Consider the following 25608-nt stretch of genomic DNA (forward strand, 5'->3'; position numbering starts at 1 on the left):
ACCAGAAAATGTTTAATTTCTTGGTAAAGCTATTTTCACTTTATGTGAACTTAACTTGTTTAAGTTCAACAAAGTTGTACAATCCTCCCTATACTTAAATATTTCACTTGAAATTTTAACTCAAAATTCCATGTGAAGCAACTTAATTTTTTTTTGAAACTGATTACATCAATTTTATTAAGTAGATTTGACTAAAAAATACAAACATATTTTGAGTAAACATTAAAAACACATTAACACAGATGATTCAAATGCAAGTTACTATTTTATTTAGTAACCAAAAACATTTTACACTGAAATTAGCACGATAACACCTTCAAAAACAGTGCAGGGGCCTTTGGGAAATTACTTTTTTCCCCAAACTATAGAAGTGGACAATATGTATATACTCCTATAATGGTACATGCCAATTTTTATCATGATATTAATATACAATCGTGGCAAGTTAAAAACATTTTTGTACGTTTCCTGACAAGGAAAGGCAATTGATACCAAAATTATCCAAATATTGCCATAAACCGTTCTGTTCACCAATTTTTCAGTTTGCTTATAATGGCCGCATATTAAAAAGAGTTACATGACAATGAATATTAAGGCAATATCTCTGCTGGTTGACAACTTTCACGTTATACATCAATATCTTGCCCTATACGCTTCCATTCAGTGCAAAAACAGGAACAGTAACATTGAACAATAGTGCAAGGGCCTAACAAAATGGCCTGACAAAAGAACCACATAGTGGACAACCGCATGGTATGGGATCTTACCAGTACAGAATGAGTTTTCTTGAACATTAACACATTCAAAATTGAACAATAAAAATCTTTGAAAAACACATCTCTAAGATGTTTTAAAACAGGAACAAACTACTCCACTGCCAAAAGTTCATTTTTGAGGCTCAAGACCCTGGGTCCCATGTTTCCATCCTCCAGACCCATCAAGACTTTCTGAGTGAAGTCAAAAGTATTTGCCATGTCTTTTGGGTAATTCAGATGCAGTGCATAAATCAGTGCGAAAAGCACTACAAATGCGTCAGCGAATGTGGGAAAATCAATGACTGTTTTACCCTCGAGCACGACCGCAACCTTCTCTGGGCAGAGGTACATGGCATCTGAAGTGGCACTGATCAAGAGCCCAACCGGTAAGTCACCAATGTCTGGTTCAGACTGCGCCACCTGCAGACAACAACAGAAGGGTTACCTTAGGCCCTAGACTCCCTCAGCTATTTCTAAAGGGTGATTGCTGAAAAATATATCAGTGGCTTATCAGAAGACAAATAGCAGTAAAAAAAAAAAAATTACAATCTATGAATGTGATTTGATTCACCATATGTAACATAAAATAAAAAATAAGCAATTAATCTTTTAGGGGCGAGTGTACATTTTGTTGACACATGGCATAGCAACTATGGCATTTATTAAGATAAACCTGAAACTTGGTAATATTACCATTGCTTCAAGGGCAGGATTTCAGCATTACAAAAAAAAGGTAGCACTATGGAATTTCCATGGTACTGTTTATTTTCATGTAACTATAGATTTGACTAATTTACACTGGAGTTTGCAGTCCAAGTGACAACAGTGAGAAATGGCCACTTAATATTTAAGCATACTGAAGCAAACTGAAGCTTGGAATAGATCATGAAATTGTATATTTTGGAGAGTATGAATGATTCAGGCAAACAGAAATTGGGCTAGAACCAGTTATTAAGTTATCAAAATTATCAATATCCATACAATATGGTAAATTTGAATGGCATGTACTCAGAATTGTTTTCTCCAAGATGTGGATTTTCATTCATTCACACAGTGGCAGAGGCATTATTTTTGATTAATAAAATGAATAGACATTTATTAATCATGTTCAGTCCAGTTATTTATTATACCTCATTCCAGTCTACAAATCTTTGAATGTGTACTGTGATCGTAACCTTAACCCCCAAGAAAAACATAACATTAATTAAAGCAGGATTTATTGCATATGGAAACATCGTAATTTCAAAGACACCCATGATTGAAAAGCATATTCAACACATGCCTGTTTTCTGATTTGTGTCCATTCTATTCATATGACTATAATTTTAATGGTAATATTCAAACTCTGAAATTTTTCAACTTGTATAATCAGTGATTTACTGGATTAGAGTAACAAAGAAATTTGACTCTTTGATCAAAATAAATATACTGACTTACATCGATTGAAGGGAACCATCCAGTTTGATAACATATAATCATGATGTTGTTCAAAAGAAATGCCAGAAATGTACTTCAAATTTTCATTTTAGAATGAAAAAAAATATTGTTTTTGATGAGTATCATTAACTTCAAACGCCTGCCGTTTGCAATAAACAAAACAATCTGTTCAGTTAGTCTTTATTGGCTTGTTGTGGTGGGCAGTGTCACTGGCACTGATTATTTCCAGCAGAGGGCAGATTATTTTCTCCACTGTCTATAGATCCTCATTTCCAAATACATTTTAATCCTGCAAGTCTCTGATCAAAATAAATCTTTTCTGCGTTAACATCAAATGCCCATCAATATCATATGCCATGAGACTTACAGTGTCATTTAACTCTGACAGCTGAAGCACAGAGGTGTTGCCTGTTGATGTCAGCTCAAATGATCGTAAATGCTCACTGTACCAGCACTTGTAGTTCCTGCAAAGAAAGGAAACAGAGTTATCCACAAGCAGAACACGTTCAATTCTGCTGAAATTTGGAAGTCCTCCAGTCTGGTCTGCAGACACAAACATTCCATTTGCAAAATCTGTGCCATTTATGGAGACCTTTGAAGTACTATATATGTTTTGGCTTTCTGTCTTTGTCTCTATGAAGTCTTTGGCCACTTGCGGCAGTGTGGCGATTTGGACAGAGGTGACACTTGAGGCTCGTGTGTGGGGTCTGAAAAACAATGGTGCACTGAGGTGATACGCCATCATGTGCTGATGCCTGGTTGCAAGAGTTTTCAAGACATTCTTGAAATTCTGTGTGTCATGTATCACCCTTTTGAAAAAGCGATGTTTTCCCTCAAACCTCATGGTCCATAAGTGAACCAGAGGCCCAAAACATCTTGTTAGTTCTGGGTAGTGCTCAAGGTAATGATGTTTGGGTCGGAGCTTAAAATCTGGAAACACTGCTTGAAGACCCTGTCTGTGATCACTTATCTTAGTCTGCATGTACTGGATGGAATCTTCTGTGAAAGATGGGGAGAGTACTAGCTGCACGATTTCTTTCAGGTCCATCAAAATAGCCCAGGTTTCATCTCCTTCAGGAACTTTACTTCCCACCATAAGGGGCAATAACCTCAGCAAAGTGGAATTTTCATGTCCATTTCCACCAATGCTTAGTTTGGCCGTAAAATTCTTTGGGATTGGTTGTGGTTCATCAAGCCTATCAGAGTGCTGATATGGAAATGAACGTATTTTTGTGTTAAGATATTCAAGAGTGAAATACTTAAGACGAATCATTTCACGAATGCACAAGGCCAACTCAACTGGCACAATACCTTCAAAAAGGTCGTGAAGTATATCAGGTGGGAAACCAGAAATAGGATGAAAATGCTGTAGTGTCTTACTGAGAGTGCACTCAGCCTTTAGACCAAAATGAGATGCATTTTCTCCTTGCACAACATTCTGCACATGTACGTCATGGGAGGCCCTTGTTCTCATGCTAAACTCTCCTTCAGAAACTTCAGTGGACTGTATTTGGTCTGTAGTACAGCAACAAAATCTGCAGACATAGTGTCCCCTGAAACACTGCACAAAGCCTGCCAGACCATGGGCAGCCAAATTATCAGCAGCAACACACATGACAGTGCCCTTTACGCATTGGCCGACAGGTTCGATAAAAATGCCATCCTGCTCAAGAGTATGCAAGTCTTTCAGCAAAGGTGAAAGAACACTTTCATAACCACAACTCTGCAGATCAGGTACTTTGCACAACAGAGCTAGTTGTATGATATGAAGGCTGGACCTATATATACTGGGCACATTGGCTAGCAACCAGTACACCGCACAAAGCTTGTGGATCTTTCTAGCTGTGCCTAAAGGATTAGCTAGTTCAATGTCATCCACATATAAAATCAGAGACAACTTAAGGTCTTCTGCCGCTGACAACAATTGATTTTCTTTGAAATACATTCCATCTTCATGAGACATGTACATTCCAGGTGGTGATGGTTTAGTTTCTTGAATCTTGTCAAGAAGATCTGTATTTTTAAACATTGTTTGAAGCATCTGTAGTATTGGAACATACACTGCTGTGTGTCCAAGGGAATCCACAGCATATTGCACTGGCATTACCAGAGGGTAGTGACTTCTTACAAATGTTTTCCTCCGTTTAGCACTGGACAGCTCTGCACCTTCAGCAGTAGCACTGACAAAAACATTACTTTTCATGACAGCTTCCACCAATTCCTCAAGAAGGGCCTCATTGATAGACTGATCATGCTCTCCTAAAACCTTGATGACAGAGTCTCTCACAAGGGGTTTGGACAACGTGAATATTTGTGCCAGATTTTCCACTATGTCTTGTATCGCTGTCTCTGACACATGCAGAACACTGTGCATTTTCAAGAACAAAGAAGCCAAATTTTTTCTCAGTTGAGTTTGCAATTCACCAGCGTCATATCCAGAGTCGGGAGGATTACACTCTGGAGCTTCCAGCTCAAGAAAATTCTGAGACGGACCAGCCTCATCAGATTCAACTTGGTTCTGAATGGGTTGGCCGTCAGTTTCTGTCAAGACAATTTCTGTCTTAAAATCTGAGAATTCACAGCCTAGATGATTCCTACTTTTGTGGGCATTAAAGGAGGAATACACATTAGTGCGGTACTGACAATTTTTGAATGGACAATCCACCATCTCGTGTTGTTTTAAATGCATCCTTAAATGACTGAGAAGAGTTTTGTCATTAAAAGGTTCTTTAAATTTACACACAGCACAGACAAATGACACATATCCTTCTTGATTGTCACTTTGCACAAGCGTCTGAGTATGTAACCGGGTTAGGTGAATTTTCAATGCATTTACTGAATGAAATGTGCAGACACAGTTGTCATAGAGACAAGGCAATTGATTGACTGAGGAGACATTGCTATGATGTAAACGATAATGTTCAAGCAACTGTGCCTTTCTATCAAAGAGAGTAGCACAGAGTTTGCACCTCCAAGCCATTGGAAACCAAAATTCTATTTACAACTCTAATATTTAGAGTGAGAACTGGTACGAGCAGAGCATTATAAACATACCAGATTGAAGAATCTGGTATCTGTATCTCAGCCAGTCTTTTGTTGCTTCAATTTCAACCTGAAGAGAGAAGAGATTGAAAAGTGAGATAGGCTGCAATCTTTTTACAAAACCAGAGCAAAGTAATAGAGAAGCATTGAATAATTGTCAGTTACCTTACATTACAGAAATTACATGAAATATGGTGTTTCAGACTTTAATATACAAAACCCAAGGACACCCGAAAAACACTTTCATAGGAAAAAAAAATACAAATGGTTAGAACGGTCCTTTTATCACCAAATAAATATAACAAACAAAAGTCTATACTGGCTCTTAAGTTTAGCAGGCAAATAAGGATGTTGGGTGTTTTTCTTTTTACTTATTATGTTTTCGTCAACACTGCTAATCTTTGGACGTCAGGTTACTGCACAAACCCTGGACACTGTGCCCTGACCTTGACCATGAGAGTGTTATTTCACACACAAATCACAAGACTAATTTTTTTTAATGATCTCTCCTTACTAAAATACATGACGTGTAGTAAAACGTTCCAGCATTACATCGGGGCAAAAACTGAATGCAAACCATTGCCTTTACTGAAACTTGCCAAAACTTGCCCGATTAAAATGGGGTCGCATGCCGCCAATTTCTGGTTGAGAAAAGAACCAGAAAACTTAAAAAGCCTGCACAAATAAATTAATGCATCACAAACGGTCCGCCTCAACGGGAAACATTAGAATAACTATTATTGTTGTGTACTCTAATAATTAACGTTAACTTTCAGTGTTTTCAACGTTTTAATTGCCTTTCACTCTTTAATTAGGCAGATATGGTTAACAGTTTTTTCAAATGCATGAAGTAACTCTAAGACACGCCAAATATTAGTTACGTTAATTAAACCCGACAAAACACGTAACTAAACTAACGAATAAAATATTAAGGCAACCACGGAAAACCATATGACCGCTTTCATTGCAGCCAGCATGGTAACAGTTAAAGTTAGCAACAATTAGCTGGTCAGGTCGAGAAACTTGCTGCATGCCACAGCACGTTTCGCTTAAAATATCGTCACAAGCAGTCCCACAGCAAGTTTACCAATCTCTCTTTCTTTCGCTTTAGGCTCTAAATATATCTAAAGAACTCACATGCAAAAAACGTTTAAGCAAACTTCTTACCTGTGCACTGCAGGGATGTAGCAGCAGTAATGGCGGACATTTCCACTTTGGCGAAGAGGCACGTACGCACGTGCGTGACGTCACGCGGATTAAGTGATTACTATCAAATTATTTGAGTACAATATATCAAAATCATTAAAGTGGTTAAGTACTGTACACTTAAAATTAAAAATTCGTTGAAATAACTCAAACATTTTGCCTTGTAATAGCTGTTTTTAATTTAATAATACAACTCATCATTTTTAATAAGCTTATACTGTTCGGTTTTACAGTGTGTAGTCGGCCATATCTGAAATCAGTAACAAATTTTAACGCTCTTTTCAATATCAGCAACTCTGTAACCTAAAACAATAGTAAGTACTCTATACATTTATTTTAAACATGTCAGTATTCTCTCTCCTCTCATTAACCATAGTGTCGGCACTATTTCCATTATATTTCCAATATTTCCATCTATAGTCAGCCAGATCGGAAACAGACTCAGTAACAGTAACAAATCATTAACAGACATACCATATCAGCAAAAACTGTAACGTTAAACAACAGGAACTGCCCTAGGCATCTCTTTGAAACATGTCGATAGGCTACTCTATTTCCACTCATAGTCGGCCAGGTCTGAAATCAATGTTAGCACTCTGGGATTGACTGGGAGCACTTTCTTCTGTTTTCTCCATTCAACCTTTGTTCCTCTTTCCGGGTTTATGGCGAAGAAGCACCTTAAGTAAAACAAATGTGCACGTTTTACATAACTTTAGAGGGTAAATAATAAAGGATAAGGATAGAGTATGACCATCTATTGTTACAATGTAAAATGACAAAATTACCTCTGGAGAAACTCCAGTGTGGAGCGGAGCTCCACTGGGTAATGAATGTTGAAAACGTAGTAGCTCCCAAACATCAGACAGACAGCCAACATGAAAGAAGTGATGTGGTCATTGACCACCTCCTGGTCAATGGACAGCATGTACGTCTGGGCTGCAAAACAGGAGGACCCTAAAATGACAAGTACAAAGAACAAAACAAACAGCCAATAACAAAAGAGTTAAACTGTGGTTCACATTAAGAAACCTGTGATGCCTCCTGTAAACCCACCCACCCCTCCAACATGATGGCAGCAGACTGAACAACCTCCATACCTGGACTAGCAGGCACACATTAGAGACACATTAATCCACCAAACCCCACGCAAACATTGGACTCAAATCATCCACTGAACCCCACCCCCTATCCCCAAGTCATTTCAGTACAACAGGAACAAATCAATTCAGTACACCAGCATTCAGTACACCTTGAGGGTTTAGGCAAACTTACCACACACAATGATACAGGGGTTTGGTGGAAGCCTCTGCAGTTCAATCTCATGGGCCAGACAAGTATCATCAACGAAATGGAAAAGGCTTTCTTCCTTCTCAGTGAAACGGGTCATCAGAAGGATAAACATCTCAATGATCTCTGTGCACCTGCCTGATGGCCCTTTTGCAGCATGGCATTTCATCAGCACATCCTGGACCTTTTTGTTTTTTGGTGCAATCACATGTCTGAAGAATTCCAGAAGACGTCTGCCCTTTCTTTCCACATTTCCAATGAAGGTGCCGATGAGACTAAGACCAGTCAATTCTTCAAAGTGTGCAGCCATGCCAGGCTCTTTAAACAGAAAAGGCCACTCTTGACGAAGGTGCTTTAAGGTCACTCCTTTGTTGATGTCTCCTCTTTGGGAGAAGTAAGTTGCCACAACCAACTTTTTGATCTCCTCTGCATTGTAATGCATGTCCTCGTGCATCTTCTTCATTTGTTCTTTCTTAATCTTCTGAGACTCCACAGTTTCAGTCACTGGCATAAACTTTGGATCCCACTTCACACACCCATAGGTGTCCTGCACAGTTGCTCGTTGGCTTGGTGTGACTTCATCTGTGTCCTCTTCCTCAGTGTCTTGTTTACGTCTTTTTATTTTTGGCGTGTCTGGTCTTTTTACGTTCTCCACCTGAGTCTGTAGCTGCTTGGCAATCGAGTCATATCCAGAACCAACGACGTCACCATCAATGACGTCTTGGAGAGACTTTGGGTACTTCGCCACCATCCTCTTAGCAATCTGTGTCATGTTCTGTTTGGTAGGATTGTTGCACACCTTGATTACAGCTGCTACAACAACCCTGATCATTTCACGTCTAAGTTTTGGGGAAGGCCTTTTCTGTCTTGCCAGAAATTGCATGAGCTCTTCAGGGAGTTTAGCCCAAGGAATTTCAAACTTCTCAATCCAGTTGACTGAAGAGGATGGTGTGTTGCATGTTGAGGACAAAGATGTCACAGAAGAAGTGGGCGATGGGGAGGAAGATATGGCTGGGCAGTGGAGATGCACACACTGAGGACAAAGGTGGTGTGACAGACTCTGTAATTAGACAAAGGAAACATTTGTCCACTTTTCAACACAAAATGATGCTGGTTTTGTGAAGTCAATGGTGAGGAAAGTTAGCTTTAATACTTAGTATTTTTAGCCCAGGTAACAAGTCTCCTGGCTTGAACTGGTTTTAGTGTGGGCAACAAATCAACTTCAGTTATATAGTGGAGGTCATCCAAAGTCTCTACACCCACCGCTTTGAGAGCATCCATCACTGAACTTAGAATGTCTTCAGAGTAATCTGGAAATACTGTAGCAATGGTCCTTCTGATCATTTCAGTCTGGGATTCTGACATTTCTGTCACAAACAAAAACAATTTGGGCTGTGTTACATTCACAATTCTATGCAAACAATCACCATTCTATGCAAACAAGCACCTTGCATTTGCTTTTAACTGTATCAAAACAAAAGTGTCTTAGCAAAATCATGTAGGGGTTTTTTTGGCATGGGCATGAGTACATTTTTCATGAAACAGCAAAACTATGACAGAAGCTGGCTTTTACGTTTGGTAAAAATGGCAAGAACATTGACCATCATCCTGTTATTTGAATCCGTCTTGGCCTATATTTCTGCCTCGAGAGGAAAATTCCTGATTGGTACATCACTACAATTTCTGTTTCACATTTATATTGACAATATGCTGTGCCTCAATGGGACAATCTGGTGTCCATCTTTGATGTAGGATGACAATGGCCAAGCATCTAGGAGGTCATTAATGTGAAAGCATTGCAATTTTTCACTTGGGTTTTTTACAGAGTACATGCGGTAGTGTGGCAAAAATTCTGTGGCATGTAGTCTCAATAGAAAATGAACAGCAGTGTCATCCTTCGCTATGACCTGAATGAGTTCACCAAATTGAACCAAATCATCATTCCTAGTGACAACAAATTGACCCCTCTTGTAAGTTATCCCTTTGTACTGAACATCTGCTGTGATCTTAGCATTTGTCTCTGTGAAACCAAACTGCACCACTGCACTGTTAATTTGTTCAGAGTAAAACTCAGAACAAAACGGTGAACAGTGTTGGGCCTCAAACCATGAGGTCACACAAAGAAGGCCTACATGTAACCTGTGAGGCCTGACCACGAGGTGCTTTATTCCTTTGTTTTCCCCGAGACAAAGAAATAGCGCCAAAAATGCTGCTTAGACAATGGGAGTCCATTGCGAACTCCATTTCCAAGGATGTTTTGCGATTTTCACACCTCAGCAGGGAGCAGTCAACATACAGTCTCATTGGCGGAGACGCTCCTGCACAGCGGAGCGTCCTGATCATGCAGCCATGACATCACCGCCCCTTTAAAAACTGAACGTGCCCTGAAGTACATGCCCTTCCCATGTCACTGAGCTAGGGGTAACTCCTGTTCCTCTGTGAGTCAGCTGACTAAAGGGGGTATCCCACGCACGTGTTTTCCCCTCATCGAAGACTCCCCTCGCCGGACGAGACGAGACTTCGCCCGTGTTCACCCGAACACATTCCCGGATCCGAGAGAGACCGCTGCTGCAACTAGCATCCTCAATTTCCTCGAGACGGAAGAAATGCTTCTTCACCGAGTCGACTCTGCTGTTCTCTCCGCCACGCCGCCGAGAGCCAGCTGCCGTGCTTTTCGCCGACCGTGCGAGAACGGCCACCGTCTGCATCCGAGCCCAGGACAAAGCCGGACATAACGACGGATTACACACACACCCTGCTCGCTTTCTGAAGTGACCCAAGTAAGAGGCATAAGTCTGGGCAGAGGCAGTGTTAATTGTGTGTTCTTATCAGCATCAGTTGCTGTTGTATAGCATTTAGCTTTTGCTTTATTGCTATTGTTTTGTTGTGCTGTTGACGGACCGCCGAGTCCATTTCTCCTGTTTTACTCTTAGGAGTATTTTAAGTTTGCTGCCTGTTTAGTTGTGTTCACCACGCTAGACTGTTTTGTGTTTGTCCCGCTCGGGACTACTGCTGTGTTTGTGCCATTGTGAGTGAGGAAGTAAGTTGCTTTGTCGATCAGAAACCAGACAACGTGCGTTACATACTGCCGTCCGTACACACGCTGTCTGTGGACAAAGCTTCTCTTCCTCTCACGATCGCTCTCTCCTTCTTCCTTCTCTCTTCTGACTAACACATACACGCGCGCGCACACACATACACGCACCGACATCTTTTGCACATCTGATGGTCAGATAACGTCGGACAAAGCTTCGCTTTGTCTTTCCTTATCCGCCATCAGACGTGTGTTTTTCACAGAAGTGGGTGAGTGCGAGACGCCGTCCATTAGGCGGTGCCGTCTTGCTTCTGTCTAACCAAGACACCGCCACATTTCTGCCATCCGGTTCTCGCGCGACGTGACTTCCTCCCGTAGTCACGTCCGCGTCGCAGACCGACGACGTCATCACGTCAGGCCCCGTCGCCATCTTGTCACACACACGCTCACACACACACGCGCGCACGCACGCACATGCATTACCCTGCATGTGTCCAACCCTGTACATAGCTGTTGTGTTTGTTTGGTAGGATTAGATTTTAGAATAGTCGTTTATTGAATGAAGCATTTGTTAACTTTGTTAATTTTGCTAAGTTTAATAAACACTGTTATATCTTTAAAGAGAAGTTCTTCTGTCATTATTGTGTGTAATATTGTGAAAAGTGGCTGATTGAAGGAGTCAGAGCTCGAATTCACCCTTTTTTGTTCATCCTTGAATGTTGATATCTCTCAGATATTAACATTCTGGTTCTGGTTTGGTTATTGGTCCCGGTTTCCGGGTGGTGCCCCGTATTTGTTAATTCATATTAATAATTCTATTAATTGTCATAATTAGTTAATTATCCTTGATAATTGATAATTATTGCAAATAATCAACTGTGTTCCTCACAGATCCAACAGTTGGTGCCGAATTGTTGATTAAGGTTAACAATATCTTATTTTCATAATTCATAATTATCTATGATAATTATGAATTATTGCTAATAACCAACGCACTACTGCCCGTCCCAACAACAGTCCTTCATTTGCAAATCTTGAGGACCAACAGATCCAGCTGTAAGGTAAGCCTGTAACAACTGATGTTGGTTTGAAAGGGTGAGAGGCAGGTTTTTAAAATTCTTCAATTGTCTTGCACATCTTTTGAAGTAGCTATGCTTACTTTCAAAGCGCATAGCCCAGACCTTAATCAATGGGCCAAAATTTAGCATCAACCCTGGATAGTGGCGCAAGTAGTGATGTTTGGGTCTCAAGTTGGTTTCAGGAAATAGTGTCTCCCGAGAGTCCATGTATTCCTGAATGAGAGCATCAAGGTAAGCAACCTGCGATCTTGAGATGCTCTGAGCACATGTGAAGTCAACTATGTCCTTCAATTGTAGGGTCAATTGCCATACATCGTCCTGTGGATCTTGTACTCTGTCTCCAATGATCAGAGGCAAAAATCTCAAGAAGTTCCAATTCTGTATGGCATGACCGGACAGTTTCTGTGTTTTAGGATTGACTTCACATGGCTTGGAGGAGGCATCTGTGTTTTTGAATTGGAACTGTTTAATCCGCCTGTTCAATTGAGGGTATGTGAACCATTTTCTTTTTTTCACAAAGTACTTCAGATACAGTGCCACGTCAGGAGAGGACACCCTCAAAGACATCATGTCTTAGACAAGGAGGCAAGCCAGGAAGACACACATTATAGTGTTGCAAAGAATTGAAAACTGACCTGAATTTTATCCCTTGCACTTCCACGTTGCCGGTCATCTGAATCTGGTCCACTGCAGAAGAATAATTTTTGGGTGTTCGTAGGACAGCAGACAAAGTGCAGTCAGTCTGAAATTCAGAATGAGAAATTAGACAGTATCTGCAAAAATGTTCTGATGAGCTTAAGTTTTCAGTGAACTCTCCAATGCAATGTGAGCCAAGATTGTCTCCAACAATGCAGTAGAGAGTTCCTTTCAAAACAGATTCATCAGCTGTTATCCCACTCTCCTCTAACATTTTCAAGTCAGATACCAACTCAGAGAAAACTTTGGCATGGCCAAATTCTGTAAAATCCTTTTCTCTACAGAGTAGCACCAGCTGCATGTGGTCGACGGTTGATCGCATATGGGGGGGCAAATTTAGTAGGGAGAAATACACAGCCAGAAGTTTGTGTCTCCTTTTAGCTGAACCCAAGGGGTTCACAACCTCAAAGGCATCTTGGTACAAAATCAACTTAAGGCAAGCTGGAAAATCCTGAAAGAAAGTGTTCGATTTAAACACCTTGCCATCACAGCAATCACTGAGAATGTCTGGAGAATTTTCTGGAGGATTTTCTGACATCAGTCCCTTCCAAAACCCTGATGTGAGCATATTCTTCAGTGTCTCCAAGATTGGAACATAGTAGGCAAATCGCTTCTCTCTGTTTTCATCTCTGCCCAAAAACAGTTGCTTGGGCTCCACAAAGTTAAACATTTCTCTAAAACACTTAGTCCTAGAGTAGGCTGTTCTCATTGGGCCAGTGTGGCAAGCTGAGAACAAGTCTGATTCCTTCACAGCATCACATACTTTTCCTCTGACTTCGTCTGATACCAGTGTTTGCAGAAGTACATTTAGCCTGCTCAATGTATGTGTCTGCCCCAACTCATGAATGTTCTGCATCTCTTCCACTATGATCTGGATAGTAGAGGTTGGAACTAAATATTGCCCTTGTAACTTTGCGTAGAACAAACACACATTTCTGAGATACAGATCCTCAAAACCACTGTGTTCTAAAGTGTCTTCATTATCCGACAGACAGCCTGGTTGCTCTGTAGTTACAGTGGTGCTTGTGGAGGGACACGAGTCAACAAAATGTGTTGACCTACCGCTACCACATGAGCTGCTGATGACATTGACAGGGCAGTCCCTGTGCCTTCTAGACATATGGGCAGTGAAGGTAGATTTTACAGTGAACACCATTTTACGTCCTGCCACTGGGCAGTTCACTGGACATCCCCCATCTATGTGCTCCTTTAGATGTGCAACCAACCCTTTCACGCTATCACAGTGGCACTCACAAAGTGAAACTGCATTTCAAGGATTCCATAGTGAAGCCTTGTGAAGACACTGATTTGCCAGTATGATGGCGATAGCAGTGAGCCTTTAAGGAGACATATTTGGCAAACACACGCTTACAACCAACTTCAACACATTTGAAAACTATGCGGGGTTCATTGCGATGCAGTTGGCAATGCAAAACATACGCCTTCAATGACTCAAGAGACAAACCACAAATGCAACATGAATAGGACATAGTGAAGTCATTAATGAAAACAACATTAGCCTATCTGAACTATTTATTCACCTTGCCTTAGTTGCTCTTTGCTGGCAGCAGCATGGCTATTCTCATATTACAGCCCATATACTCATATAGGCTACAGTCCTCTCAAATCTGAGGGGGAAAAACGTACAATTCACTCTCCAAACAAAATAAAAAGTAATGCAATATTTGGGAAGATGCAATAGTAACTTCACAGCAATGCAATCATTTTCTGCCTCAAATTTAACTGAGGGGAAAAAAACTTACAATTCACTCCCCCAAACAAAAGAAAAGGTAATGCAATATTTGGGAAAATGCAATACTAGCTTCACAACTTCACAATCATTTTCTGCCTCAAATTTAGCTGAAATTTAACGGACCCTCCCCCAACCGCATGCACAGAAACTAGCAACTAGCATATGTAACTATTTTGCACTTTGCTGTCTGCAGGAAGGCTATTTTCATAACAGCACTCTCTAATAAAAAATCTGAGCAAAAAAACTTTTAATTTACTCCAAACAAAATAAAAATTAAGCAAATGTCGGACAGATGGAATAACTCCACAGCAATAATATCTATTTCTACCTCACAGAACCTACTACGCATTCAGACAGAACACTTCTAGTATGAGACTGGAAAGCGTGGGGAAAACGAGCTAGGAAAAAGCCCCTCTCCCAACCGCTAATCAACCCAACTGAGTTCTCAACGCAAACGCCACCTTTACATATCTACTCAACAACATTTAGCAAGGTCTCACCAGTCGGCGAATATGCCATTCAGTGCATTCAGTGGAGAAAATAAACCAGGCAGAGTTAACTTCTTGGCGGCGAAACAGAAATCCTGCTGTCTCCACCACTCAATAAACCGCAAAACAGTAACCCAAGCAAGCTGCTAGTTAGCTGCACTTTGCAGGCAACAGCGAAGCTAATACTCTCCCCACTCAGTGATAACAACCCTCGCTGATAAAAATAACAAAAAAGAGTCACACCTGCTCCAAACATATGGAAGCCTATACTTATGTTGGGGATAACTCCACAGCAATGTTATCTACCGGTATTTCTGCCTCACACTTAACCTAGCTGCTACTCTGCATGTCGAAAATGTGTGTTCGGTTAGAATAATCCACAAGTACGAGAGGACAGCGAGGCCAAAAAGCAAGCAAGCATGCCTCCCCAGAAACTTTTCACCGCGCCACTTTTACGTTAACATTCCATAACACAGTTGAGCAATGTCTTACCAGTCGGCGAAATCTCCCAAATGCAGAAAATAAACCTGCAACATAAAAACGGACTGTGTTAAAACCCAAATAGTGGAAATAGCCTACTCTATCCACCACTCAGTAACCAAGCAAAAGCGTTGGCTAATGAAATCGGATATCGTTTCGGTGCACAGGATGGATTAGCAATTCTCAATCAAAGCGAGATTTCGATTAGGACGTTACTAAGCATGCAGATAAAAACAAACGTGATTGACATTTCATGACCATCTCGGTTACACTTGAAGTTGCAGGTCTAATCGAAGCATAAGCTTAATACAGTTGTAAAGTAATGTTTTCATCAACACATGGCCAAAAATCTACATGCTAAGCACTTGTCATTAGGCAGCAAATTTAGCTAGTAATCTGTAAACACGAGACGCGTCTAAATATTACACCACTCATTAATAACTTCGATTAGAATGAACTCTTCAATGTGTTGAATTGACATTTTCATATGTTTTATGATTTCACCAATCATGACGACATACCTTACCTTGTGCAGAGCTCGATTTCGTCCAAGTGTGTGCAGAGGCTTTCTGGTCTTGCCCCAGAAGATGAATAGATTCAAAACCAGGAAGATGAATATATTCAAAATTCATTGATTCAATAGGCCTGCAAATAGGCCTGTTTGGCCAGGGTGATCATAGATATACCACCGTCCATGAGGGTGATGCCTAAAGGATAACACATCCATCCGTTCATCCATCCATAGCTCTTTCACACACTCATTAATTGATCATTAATATGCTGAGTAGTGCATTTAGTGTGTGTGTGTGTGTGTGTGTGTGTGTTAATTAAGCCTTTGTGTTTGTTTTATAGCTTATAGGGTCTTATTGACTTTTTAATGGGTACATTTTGTATTTATTATGGAAGAGTGTTCTACCGTTTCAAAAACTGTGTTCAACCTTTTTTTGATTTACAGTTTTGGACTGTTGCAGTTTCACAGTTTTCCACTGTGAAATCTATGGATATTTTTTACCGTGGCCTGCTCCATGGCAGGCTTATGGTCAAGCTTAACTCAGCTGCATGTCAAAGAATGTCCGACAGACAGAAACAGACTCTCAAAAGATGGTTCCATCATGTCTTTTCGCACTCGCAACTCTTATTTAAAAGCTTAGCATTTATCATTTAAGAAATCAAAGTGTGCCAGCATTATTTTGAAATGATTTATTTATTAATTCAAAAGAAAATTAAATAAAGCCCAAACTATGACCTTCTGCTGTGTTTAAATGTATACAGTGGTAACTGCGTATAGTGATAAAGTTACAGTGATCAGCTGCTTATCAAAAAGCTCTGAGACAGAATCATTCCTATACAACATTTATGCTGTTTGAATAAGTCACCTATAGAAAACAAGCAGTCAGCCTACAGTATTCATTTTGGGTCTCTTCATACATGACAACATATGGAAAAACATTTTAAACCATGTAAATCTATTTTTGCACTTTACTCCCATGATAAGTGGCTGCTGCTGCGTGGACACTGAAATCATGACAGAGACAAAAAGTCGTTTTCTCTCAATGAAAAATGTAGTCTCCCCGAAACTTATGACAATGAGGGGATTTAAGTTAATTTCACCGTTTCAAAAATGTGCACATGGCGTTTGAAACAGCTGTACTGTATTTTGAAACCGTTGTTAAAATCTGTATCTTTATATTCATGGGGACTAATAAATATATGAATGTCAATTAGATGGTATTCTGCATGACAAATAAAGGAAAAGGTTATAATAATCATCTGCTTATACTGATATTTGACCCAGACAGACGTGATCATTATAAGTGGCTTCCACTGTACTTATATCCTTCCTTACAGTTAATTTTTAACTTTCAGTGATGCTTGTAAATGGATCCTGTGAAAGACAAAATGTGTCAAAGAGTATGATAATGTTGTAAAGCTCTCTTAAGTTGCCTACACCATTATTTTAAATATACATCAGATATTATCTAGCCTATTGATAATATAATCACAGTCACTCATCTGAATGCTCATTTATTAACAAATAAAGATAAAACCATGAATGGGAACAATCTAACCCCATCTTTTGTTCCTTTTGGCTGGGATCTCCTCCCTTTTTCTTTGCTTTCTTTGCACTTTGAGTACAGTTTATTATTGTTAAAACGAAGCTTGTTTTGTTTTCATGAAATATTGCTGTTTTGTCATTCTTTTATTTTCCACTGACAACCTTCAGCACAATGGCAAATAGGAAAGGTTACATCAAGTTGTCTATTTACAACATGACATGTTTATTTTATTGACCTCATTTCAACTTTATTTACACATTACACACAGACAGATCTGGGATTTTATATGTCAGTATTTAGAAAAAAAAAAAGCATCTCCATTTCTGAAGAATATCAAGTTATTCTAACTTGGATACACTGCTGTGATTCTGAAAAACAAACAAGGAAAACTTCACACGCCACAAAAACCAAGTAGCCTGTGCGTAAAGATGTTCCCGCGGGTTTTACGCACGGACAATGTGCAGGTTTGTGTAGGTGATCAAGAGTTCAAAGTCCAGCACAACATACATCAGTGAGTACATAACACAATGTGAGAGGCACATATTGCAGGAAGATCGAGCCATTGCTCAGTAGAGTGTAATACACTGTTGTGTCCTCAAACAAGGTTCAGCGCCAGAAAAGGTTCAACATCAAAGTTCACTCACCGACTCAGCAGCAGTCTGAATCACTGCTAGCAGCTGATGTCATCTGCCGAGGAAGACTGAACTGTTGGAGCTGCTTTTACACTTCAACCTTATGTGAACATATCACATCTTTCACAATAGTTGTACTTTTAACGTGCAAACAAATAAATCAATCAAATAAGAATAAACCAATGACCTCACACACAGTTTGTCTGAAAGGAACATTTCTTTTAATCTTGAAAACATGTTTAAAAATGACAATTCAACTTCACAAATGTTCAATCATTCTTGTATAAAATTCTAACAATGATTTAGTGATAAATGATGAGGATAGCATATTGATTGTAATCCCGGTTATTTTTGACCCACTTACGGAAGAGTGTAGCTTCACATTTTCGGAGGTAAACAGCCGAGATTTTGGCCATTTAATCATCCATAAACTTACTGATCGTTAGTCCTTCATCTGAATGCCGGATCCGGTTCTTGTGTCTGTCAACGGGATTGAAATATTATTTTCCAATACGAAGTCCAACAACTGGTCAGAGTATAAACCCAGAAAACTTTGCAGTTTCTGAGGAGCAGTGTTCAATGTTATCACTTTTTCGGGAATCAATTTCGGGATGATGTGTGACTATGTGTGTGAGGTTTATCGGATAAACATCCGGCATAAACTTCGGCTTTACGTATTCCGAAAATGATGTTTAAACTCCGGTATAGACCTCGGGATAAAACTTCGGGATAAATCTCCGGGATAAAATTCCGGGATAAACTTCGGGATAAACCTCCGGCATAAACTCCGGTATAGACCTCGGGATAAACCTCCGGGATAAACCTCCGGGATAAACTTCGGGCATAAACCCCGGTAGAAACCTTTTTCTTGCTTTACGTATTCCGAAAATTATGTTCATAAACCCCGGTATAAATCTCGGGATAAACCTCCGGGATAAACCTTCGGGATAAACCTCCGGGATAAAACTTCGGGATAAACTTCGGGCATAAACCCCGGTAGAAACCTTTACTTGCTTTACGTATTCCGAAAATTATGTTCATAAACCCCGGTATAGATCTCGGGATAAACGTCCGGGATAAAACTCCGGCCCGGGTTTTTTCCCCGACGTTTAACCTTTACTTGCTTTACGTATTCCGAAAATTATGTTCATAAACCCCGGTATAGATCTCGGGATAAACGTCCGGGATAAATCTCCGGCCCGGGTTTTTTCCCCGACGTTTAACCTTTACTTGCTTTACGTATTCCGAAAATTATGTTCATAAACCCCGGTATAGATCTCGGGATAAACCTCCGGGATAAAACTCCGGGATAAACCTCCGGGATAAAACTTCGGGCATAAACCCCGGTAGAAACCTTTACTTGCTTTACGTATTCCGAAAATTATGTTCATAAACCCCGGTATAGATCTCGGGATAAACGTCCGGGATAAACCTCCGGTCGGGTTTTTTCCCCGACGTTTAACTCAATAAGAATCAGTGACTTGACTGACTCTTCATTGTCACAATCCAACGTTTCCCATTTCAACGCAGCAAACCATGGACCGAGTCAGCGGAGTGTTTTTTGGTTCACTGCGGCAGATATTTGTCTTTCTCCGGGATTTGGTGTCTCAGCTTGATGTACAGCTGGACGAGGGCGACCCTCAAGGATTCGGTGTCATCATTTCCCGCGGCGGAGTCATACTTGTTCGGATATCCATCAGTGGACTGCTGAATGTGATGTTCAAGAGAGGTGACGCGCAGAGTAGCAGAGTTTGAGCACAGCGACATGTGCGGCGCGGTTGATCCGTGGGACTGTGGGAGCTTCGCTCTGACTTCAACGAACAGCTTCATAATGAAACTCTGCAGAGAGCGACCCTGTCAGATGACGACACACCCACAGTACTGGAGGGGAGGAACCAGAGTGAACTGCACTTCAACCACTACAGGAGCCTCAACTACAACAACAACATGCACAGACTGCGCGCTGCTGGTGTACTTATGGACAACACTGCTGATGGTGCTGAGATGGAAGTCACTGGACTTGACTGACTCTTCATTGTCTGGATGCAACATTTTCGATTTCAACGCAGCAAACTATTCACCGAGTCAGCGGAGTGATTTTTGGTTCACTGCGGCAGCTCCCACAGCACAGTACTGCTGATGGTGCTGAGATGCAGAGAAATACACAACCAACGTCTCATCAACTTTTGGCTTTTATTATTTTAGTTTGTTTTTTTTAGTTTGGGTTGGAGATCACCGGTAGTCCAGTTCTCGGCTTTTGTTTTAGTTAAGTTTAGATGATATTTTGCTTTTGATAGTTTAGGGGGATGCGCTGGGTGCGACGGCCCATTGCGTGGCTGGCTCAGTAGCTTCCCCGTCTTTTGTTCCTTTTGGCCGGGATCTCCTCCCTTTTTCTTTGCTTTCTTTGCACTTTGAGTACAGTTTATTATTGTTAAAACGAAGCTTGTTGTTTTCATGGTAACTCAGAGATCTTGGTGTCCTTGTATATGTTTCGGTCTCCAGCTGAGCCTCTGTATGTTTAGAGAGGCTGTAACACAATGATTTGATGAGACCATTTTTTTTCTCCTGTCACGCTTTCAATCTGTCAATAAAACTATGAATCATTTTCAGAAATATTGCTGTTTTGTCACTCTTTTATTTTCCACTGACAACCTTCAGCACAATGGCAAATAGGAGAGGTTACATCAAGTAGTCTATTTACAACATGACATGTTTATTTTATTGACCTCATTTCAACTTTATTTACACATTACACACAGACAGATCTGGGATTTTATATGTCAGTATTTAGAAAAAAAAAGCATCTCCATTTCTGAAGAATATCAAGTTATTCTAACTTAGATACACTGCTGTGATTCTGAAAAACAAACAAGGAAAACTTCACACGCCACAAAAACCAAGTAGCCTGTGCGTAAAGATGTTCCCGCGGGTTTTACGCACGGACAATGTGCAGGTTTGTGTAGGTGATTAAGAGTTCAAAGTCCAGCACAACATACATCAGTGAGTACATAACACAATGTGAGAGGCACATATTGCAGGAAGATCGAGCCATTGCTCAGTAGAGTGTAATACACTGTTGTGTCCTCAAACAAGGTTCAGCGCCAGAAAAGGTTCAACATCAAAGTTCACTCACCGACCCTGCTGACAGGTCATGTGGAATATTGAAGCGTGCTGTGGCCTCTCACTTTATCTAACGTTCATGAAACAATCTGGCAGTCTTCATCTGTCCTCCTCCCCTCCCAAACCTCATTCTGATCAAATGTTAGTCTTAATTAAAGCTTACAGTGATTTCAAAATAAGCTCATTTCTGCATGAAAAACACATTTCTCATTGTATCTGATTGTAGCTTTATCATTTCAAATTCTTATGAATGATCACTTCATGAAGGTTTTTATGGAGACAAAATAGCAGAAAGTCATGAAGAAAGGACCAGATAATGTCCGACTGATACATCATAACCTGTGAGAATGATGAATGAATGTCCTCACATACTTCAACTACTGTTAGAACAGTGACAAAGGTGGAGGCTTCACTTGTTACTGTCATACACAGACACAGTCTGACTATCAACAATTGAGTGAGTGACATGTTGCCTCTTGACCAATCCAAACTTTTTATTTTCCTCCTGGCCAACAGTCAGGTTCATGGACACTGTATGGCACAGTGACGCGCTAGCCACTAACATCTTATTGGCTAGCTTCTCTATGACACATGACCGTGAACTGTGTGCACCTCCCAAATACTTGCTCATGTCTCATCATGTGTTGCCAGCAGCAGTCTGAATCACTGCTAGCAGCTGATGTCATCTGCCGAGGAAGACTGAACTGTTGGAGCTGCTTTTACACTTCAACCTTATGTGAACATATCACATCTTTCACAATAGTTGTACTTTTAACGTGCAAACAAATAAATCAATCAAATAAGAATAAACCAATGACCTCACACACAGTTTGTCTGAAAGGAACATTTCTTTTAATCTTGAAAACATGTTTAAAAATGACAATTCAACTTCACAAATGTTCAATCATTCTTGTATAAAATTCTAACAATGATTTAGTGATAAATGATGAGGATAGCATATTGATTGTAATCCCGGTTATTTTTGACCCACTTACGGAAGAGTGTAGCTTCACATTTTCGGAGGTAAACAGCCGAGATTTTGGCCATTTAATCATCCATAAACTTACTGATCGTTAGTCCTTCATCTGAATGCCGGATCCGGTTCTTGTGTCTGTCAACGGGATTGAAATATTTTTTTCCAATACGAAGTCCAACAACTGGTCAGAGTATAAACCCAGAAAACTTTGCAGTTTCTGAGGAGCAGTGTTCAATGTTATCACTTTTTCGGGAATCAATTTCGGGATGATGTGTGACTATGTGTGTGAGGTTTATCGGATAAACATCCGGCATAAACTTCGGCTTTACGTATTCCGAAAATGATGTTTAAACTCCGGTATAGACCTCGGGATAAAACTTCGGGATAAATCTCCGGGATAAAATTCCGGGATAAACTTCGGGATAAACCTCCGGCATAAACTCCGGTATAGACCTCGGGATAAACCTCCGGGATAAACCTCCGGGATTAAACTTCGGGCATAAACCCCGGTAGAAACCTTTACTTGCTTTACGTATTCCGAAAATTATGTTCATAAACCCCGGTATAGATCTCGGGATAAACGTCCGGGATAAACCTCCGGTCGGGTTTTTTCCCCGACGTTTAACTCAATAAGAATCAGTGACTTGACTGACTCTTCATTGTCACAATCCAACGTTTCCCATTTCAACGCAGCAAACCATGGACCGAGTCAGCGGAGTGTTTTTTGGTTCACTGCGGCAGATATTTGTCTTTCTCCGGGATTTGGTGTCTCAGCTTGATGTACAGCTGGACGAGGGCGACCCTCAAGGATTCGGTGTCATCATTTCCCGCGGCGGAGTCATACTTGTTCGGATATCCATCAGTGGACTGCTGAATGTGATGTTCAAGAGAGGTGGCGCGCAGAGTAGCAGAGTTTGAGCACAGCGACATGTGCGGCGCGGTTGATCCGTGGGACTGTGGGAGCTTCGCTCTGACTTCAACGAACAGCTTCATAATGAAACTCTGCAGAGAGCGACCCTGTCAGATGACGACACACCCACAGTACTGGAGGGGAGGAACCAGAGTGAACTGCACTTCAACCACTACAGGAGCCTCAACTACAACAACAACATGCACAGACTGCGCGCTGCTGGTGTACTTATGGACAACACTGCTGATGGTGCTGAGATGGAAGTCATTGGACTTGACTGACTCTTCATTGTCTGGATGCAACATTTTCGATTTCAACGCAGCAAACTATGGACCGAGTCAGCGGAGTGATTTTTGGTTCACTGCGGCAGCTCCCACAGCACAGTACTGCTGATGGTGCTGAGATGCAGAGAAATACACAACCAACGTCTCATCAACTTTTGGCTTTTATTATTTTAGTTTGTTTTTTTTAGTTTGGGTTGGAGATCACCGGTAGTCCAGTTCTCGGCTTTTGTTTTAGTTAAGTTTAGATGATATTTTGCTTTTGATAGTTTAGGGGGATGCGCTGGGTGCGACGGCCCATTGCGTGGCTGGCTCAGTAGCTTCCCCGTCTTTTGTTCCTTTTGGCCGGGATCTCCTCCCTTTTTCTTTGCTTTCTTTGCACTTTGAGTACAGTTTATTATTGTTAAAACGAAGCTTGTTGTTTTCATGGTAACTCAGAGATCTTGGTGTCCTTGTATATGTTTCGGTCTCCAGCTGAGCCTCTGTATGTTTAGAGAGGCTGTAACACAATGATTTGATGAGACCATTTTTTTTCTCCTGTCACGCTTTCAATCTGTCAATAAAACTATGAATCATTTTCAGAAAATTGCTGTTTTGTCACTCTTTTATTTTCCACTGACAACCTTCAGCACAATGGCAAATAGGAGAGGTTACATCAAGTAGTCTATTTACAACATGACATGTTTATTTTATTGACCTCATTTCAACTTTATTTACACATTACACACAGACAGATCTGGGATTTTATATGTCAGTATTTAGAAAAAAAAAGCATCTCCATTTCTGAAGAATATCAAGTTATTCTAACTTGGATACACTGCTGTGATTCTGAAAAACAAACAAGGAAAACTTCACACGCCACAAAAACCAAGTAGCCTGTGCGTAAAGATGTTCCCGCGGGTTTTACGCACGGACAATGTGCAGGTTTGTGTAGGTGATTAAGAGTTCAAAGTCCAGCACAACATACATCAGTGAGTACATAACACAATGTGAGAGGCACATATTGCAGGAAGATCGAGCCGTTGCTCAGTAGAGTGTAATACACTGTTGTGTCCTCAAACATCAAAGTTCACTCACCGACCCTGCTGACAGGTCATGTGGAATATTGAAGCGTGCTGTGGCCTCTCACTTTATCTAACGTTCATGAAACAATCTGGCAGTCTTCATCTGTCCTCCTCCCCTCCCAAACCTCATTCTGATCAAATGTTGGTCTTAATTAAAGCTTACAGTGATTTCAAAATAGGCTCATTTCTGCATGAAAAACACATTTCTCATTGTATCTGATTATAGCTTTATCATTTCAAATTCTTATGAATGATTACTTCATGAAGGTTTTTACGGAGACAAAATAGCAGAAAGTCATGAAGAAAGGACCAGATAATGTCCGACTGATACATCATAACCTGTGAGAATGATGAATGAATGTCCTCACATACTTCAACTACTGTTAGAACAGTGACAAAGGTGGAGGCTTCACTTGTTACTGTCATACACAGACACAGTCTGACTATCAACAATTGAGTGAGTGACATGTTGCCTCTTGACCGATCCAAACTTTTTATTTTCCTCCTGGCCAACAGTCAGGTTCATGGACACTGTATGGCACAGTGACGCGCTAGCCACTAACATCTTATTGGCTAGCTTCTCTATGACAAATGACCGTGAACTGTGTGCACCTCCCAAATACTTGCTCATGTCTCATCATGTGTTGCCAGCAGCAGTCTGAATCACTGCTAGCAGCTGATGTCATCTGCCGAGGAAGACTGAACTGTTGGAGCTGCTTTTACACTTCAACCTTATGTGAACATATCACATCTTTCACAATAGTTGTACTTTTAACGTGCAAACAAATAAATCAATCAAATAAGAATAAACCAATGATCTCACACACAGTTTGTCTGAAAGGAACATTTCTTTTAATCTTGAAAACATGTTTAAAAATGACAATTCAACTTCACAAATGTTCAATCATTCTTGTATAAAATTCTAACAATGATTTAGTGATAAATGATGAAGATAGCATATTGATTGTAATCCCGGTTATTTTTGACCCACTTACGGAAGAGTGTAGCTTCACATTTTCGGAGGTAAACAGCCGAGATTTTGGCCATTTAATCATCCATAAACTTACTGATCGTTAGTCCTTCATCTGAATGCCGGATCCGGTTCTTGTGTCTGTCAGCGGGATTGAAATATTTTTTTCCCAATACGAAGTCCAACAACTGGTCAGAGTATAAACCCAGAAAACTTTGCAGTTTCTGAGGAGCAGTGTTCAATGTTATCACATTTTCGGGAATCAATTTCGGGATGATGTGTGACTATGTGTGTGAGGTTTATCGGATAAACATCCGGCATAAACTTCGGCTTTACGTATT

At 40.5% G+C, this 25608-nt stretch overlaps 2 protein-coding genes across 4 annotated transcripts; both read right to left on the reverse strand.

Moving 5' to 3' along the window:
• Positions 1–246: 246 nt before the first annotated feature.
• Positions 247–10018, reverse strand: LOC121884075. Of its 3 annotated transcripts, XM_042392646.1 has the most exons (3): positions 6402–10018; positions 5247–5304; positions 247–2656 (listed from the first exon to the last, which is right to left on the reverse strand). In XM_042392646.1, the coding sequence occupies exon 1, from the start codon at positions 8608–8610 to the stop codon at positions 7699–7701; it is 912 nt and encodes a 303-aa protein (XP_042248580.1). In that variant the 5' UTR covers positions 8611–10018; the 3' UTR covers positions 247–2656; positions 5247–5304; positions 6402–7698. The 3 variants fall into 3 exon arrangements, with proteins under 3 accessions (XP_042248580.1, XP_042248578.1, XP_042248579.1); XM_042392644.1 differs by having other exon boundaries at positions 247–5304; XM_042392645.1 differs by having other exon boundaries at positions 5247–10018.
• On the reverse strand, positions 8651–14071 carry LOC121883861. Its single transcript, XM_042392318.1, has 3 exons — positions 12556–14071; positions 10735–10860; positions 8651–8785 (listed from the first exon to the last, which is right to left on the reverse strand). Exons 1-3 carry the CDS (start codon positions 13690–13692, stop codon positions 8651–8653), a joined length of 1398 nt encoding a protein of 465 aa, XP_042248252.1. The 5' UTR covers positions 13693–14071.
• Positions 14072–25608: the final 11537 nt, after the last annotated feature.

This window comes from Thunnus maccoyii, chromosome 18 (genome assembly GCF_910596095.1).
Source record: "Thunnus maccoyii chromosome 18, fThuMac1.1, whole genome shotgun sequence".
Classification (NCBI taxonomy): Eukaryota; Metazoa; Chordata; class Actinopteri; order Scombriformes; family Scombridae; genus Thunnus; species Thunnus maccoyii.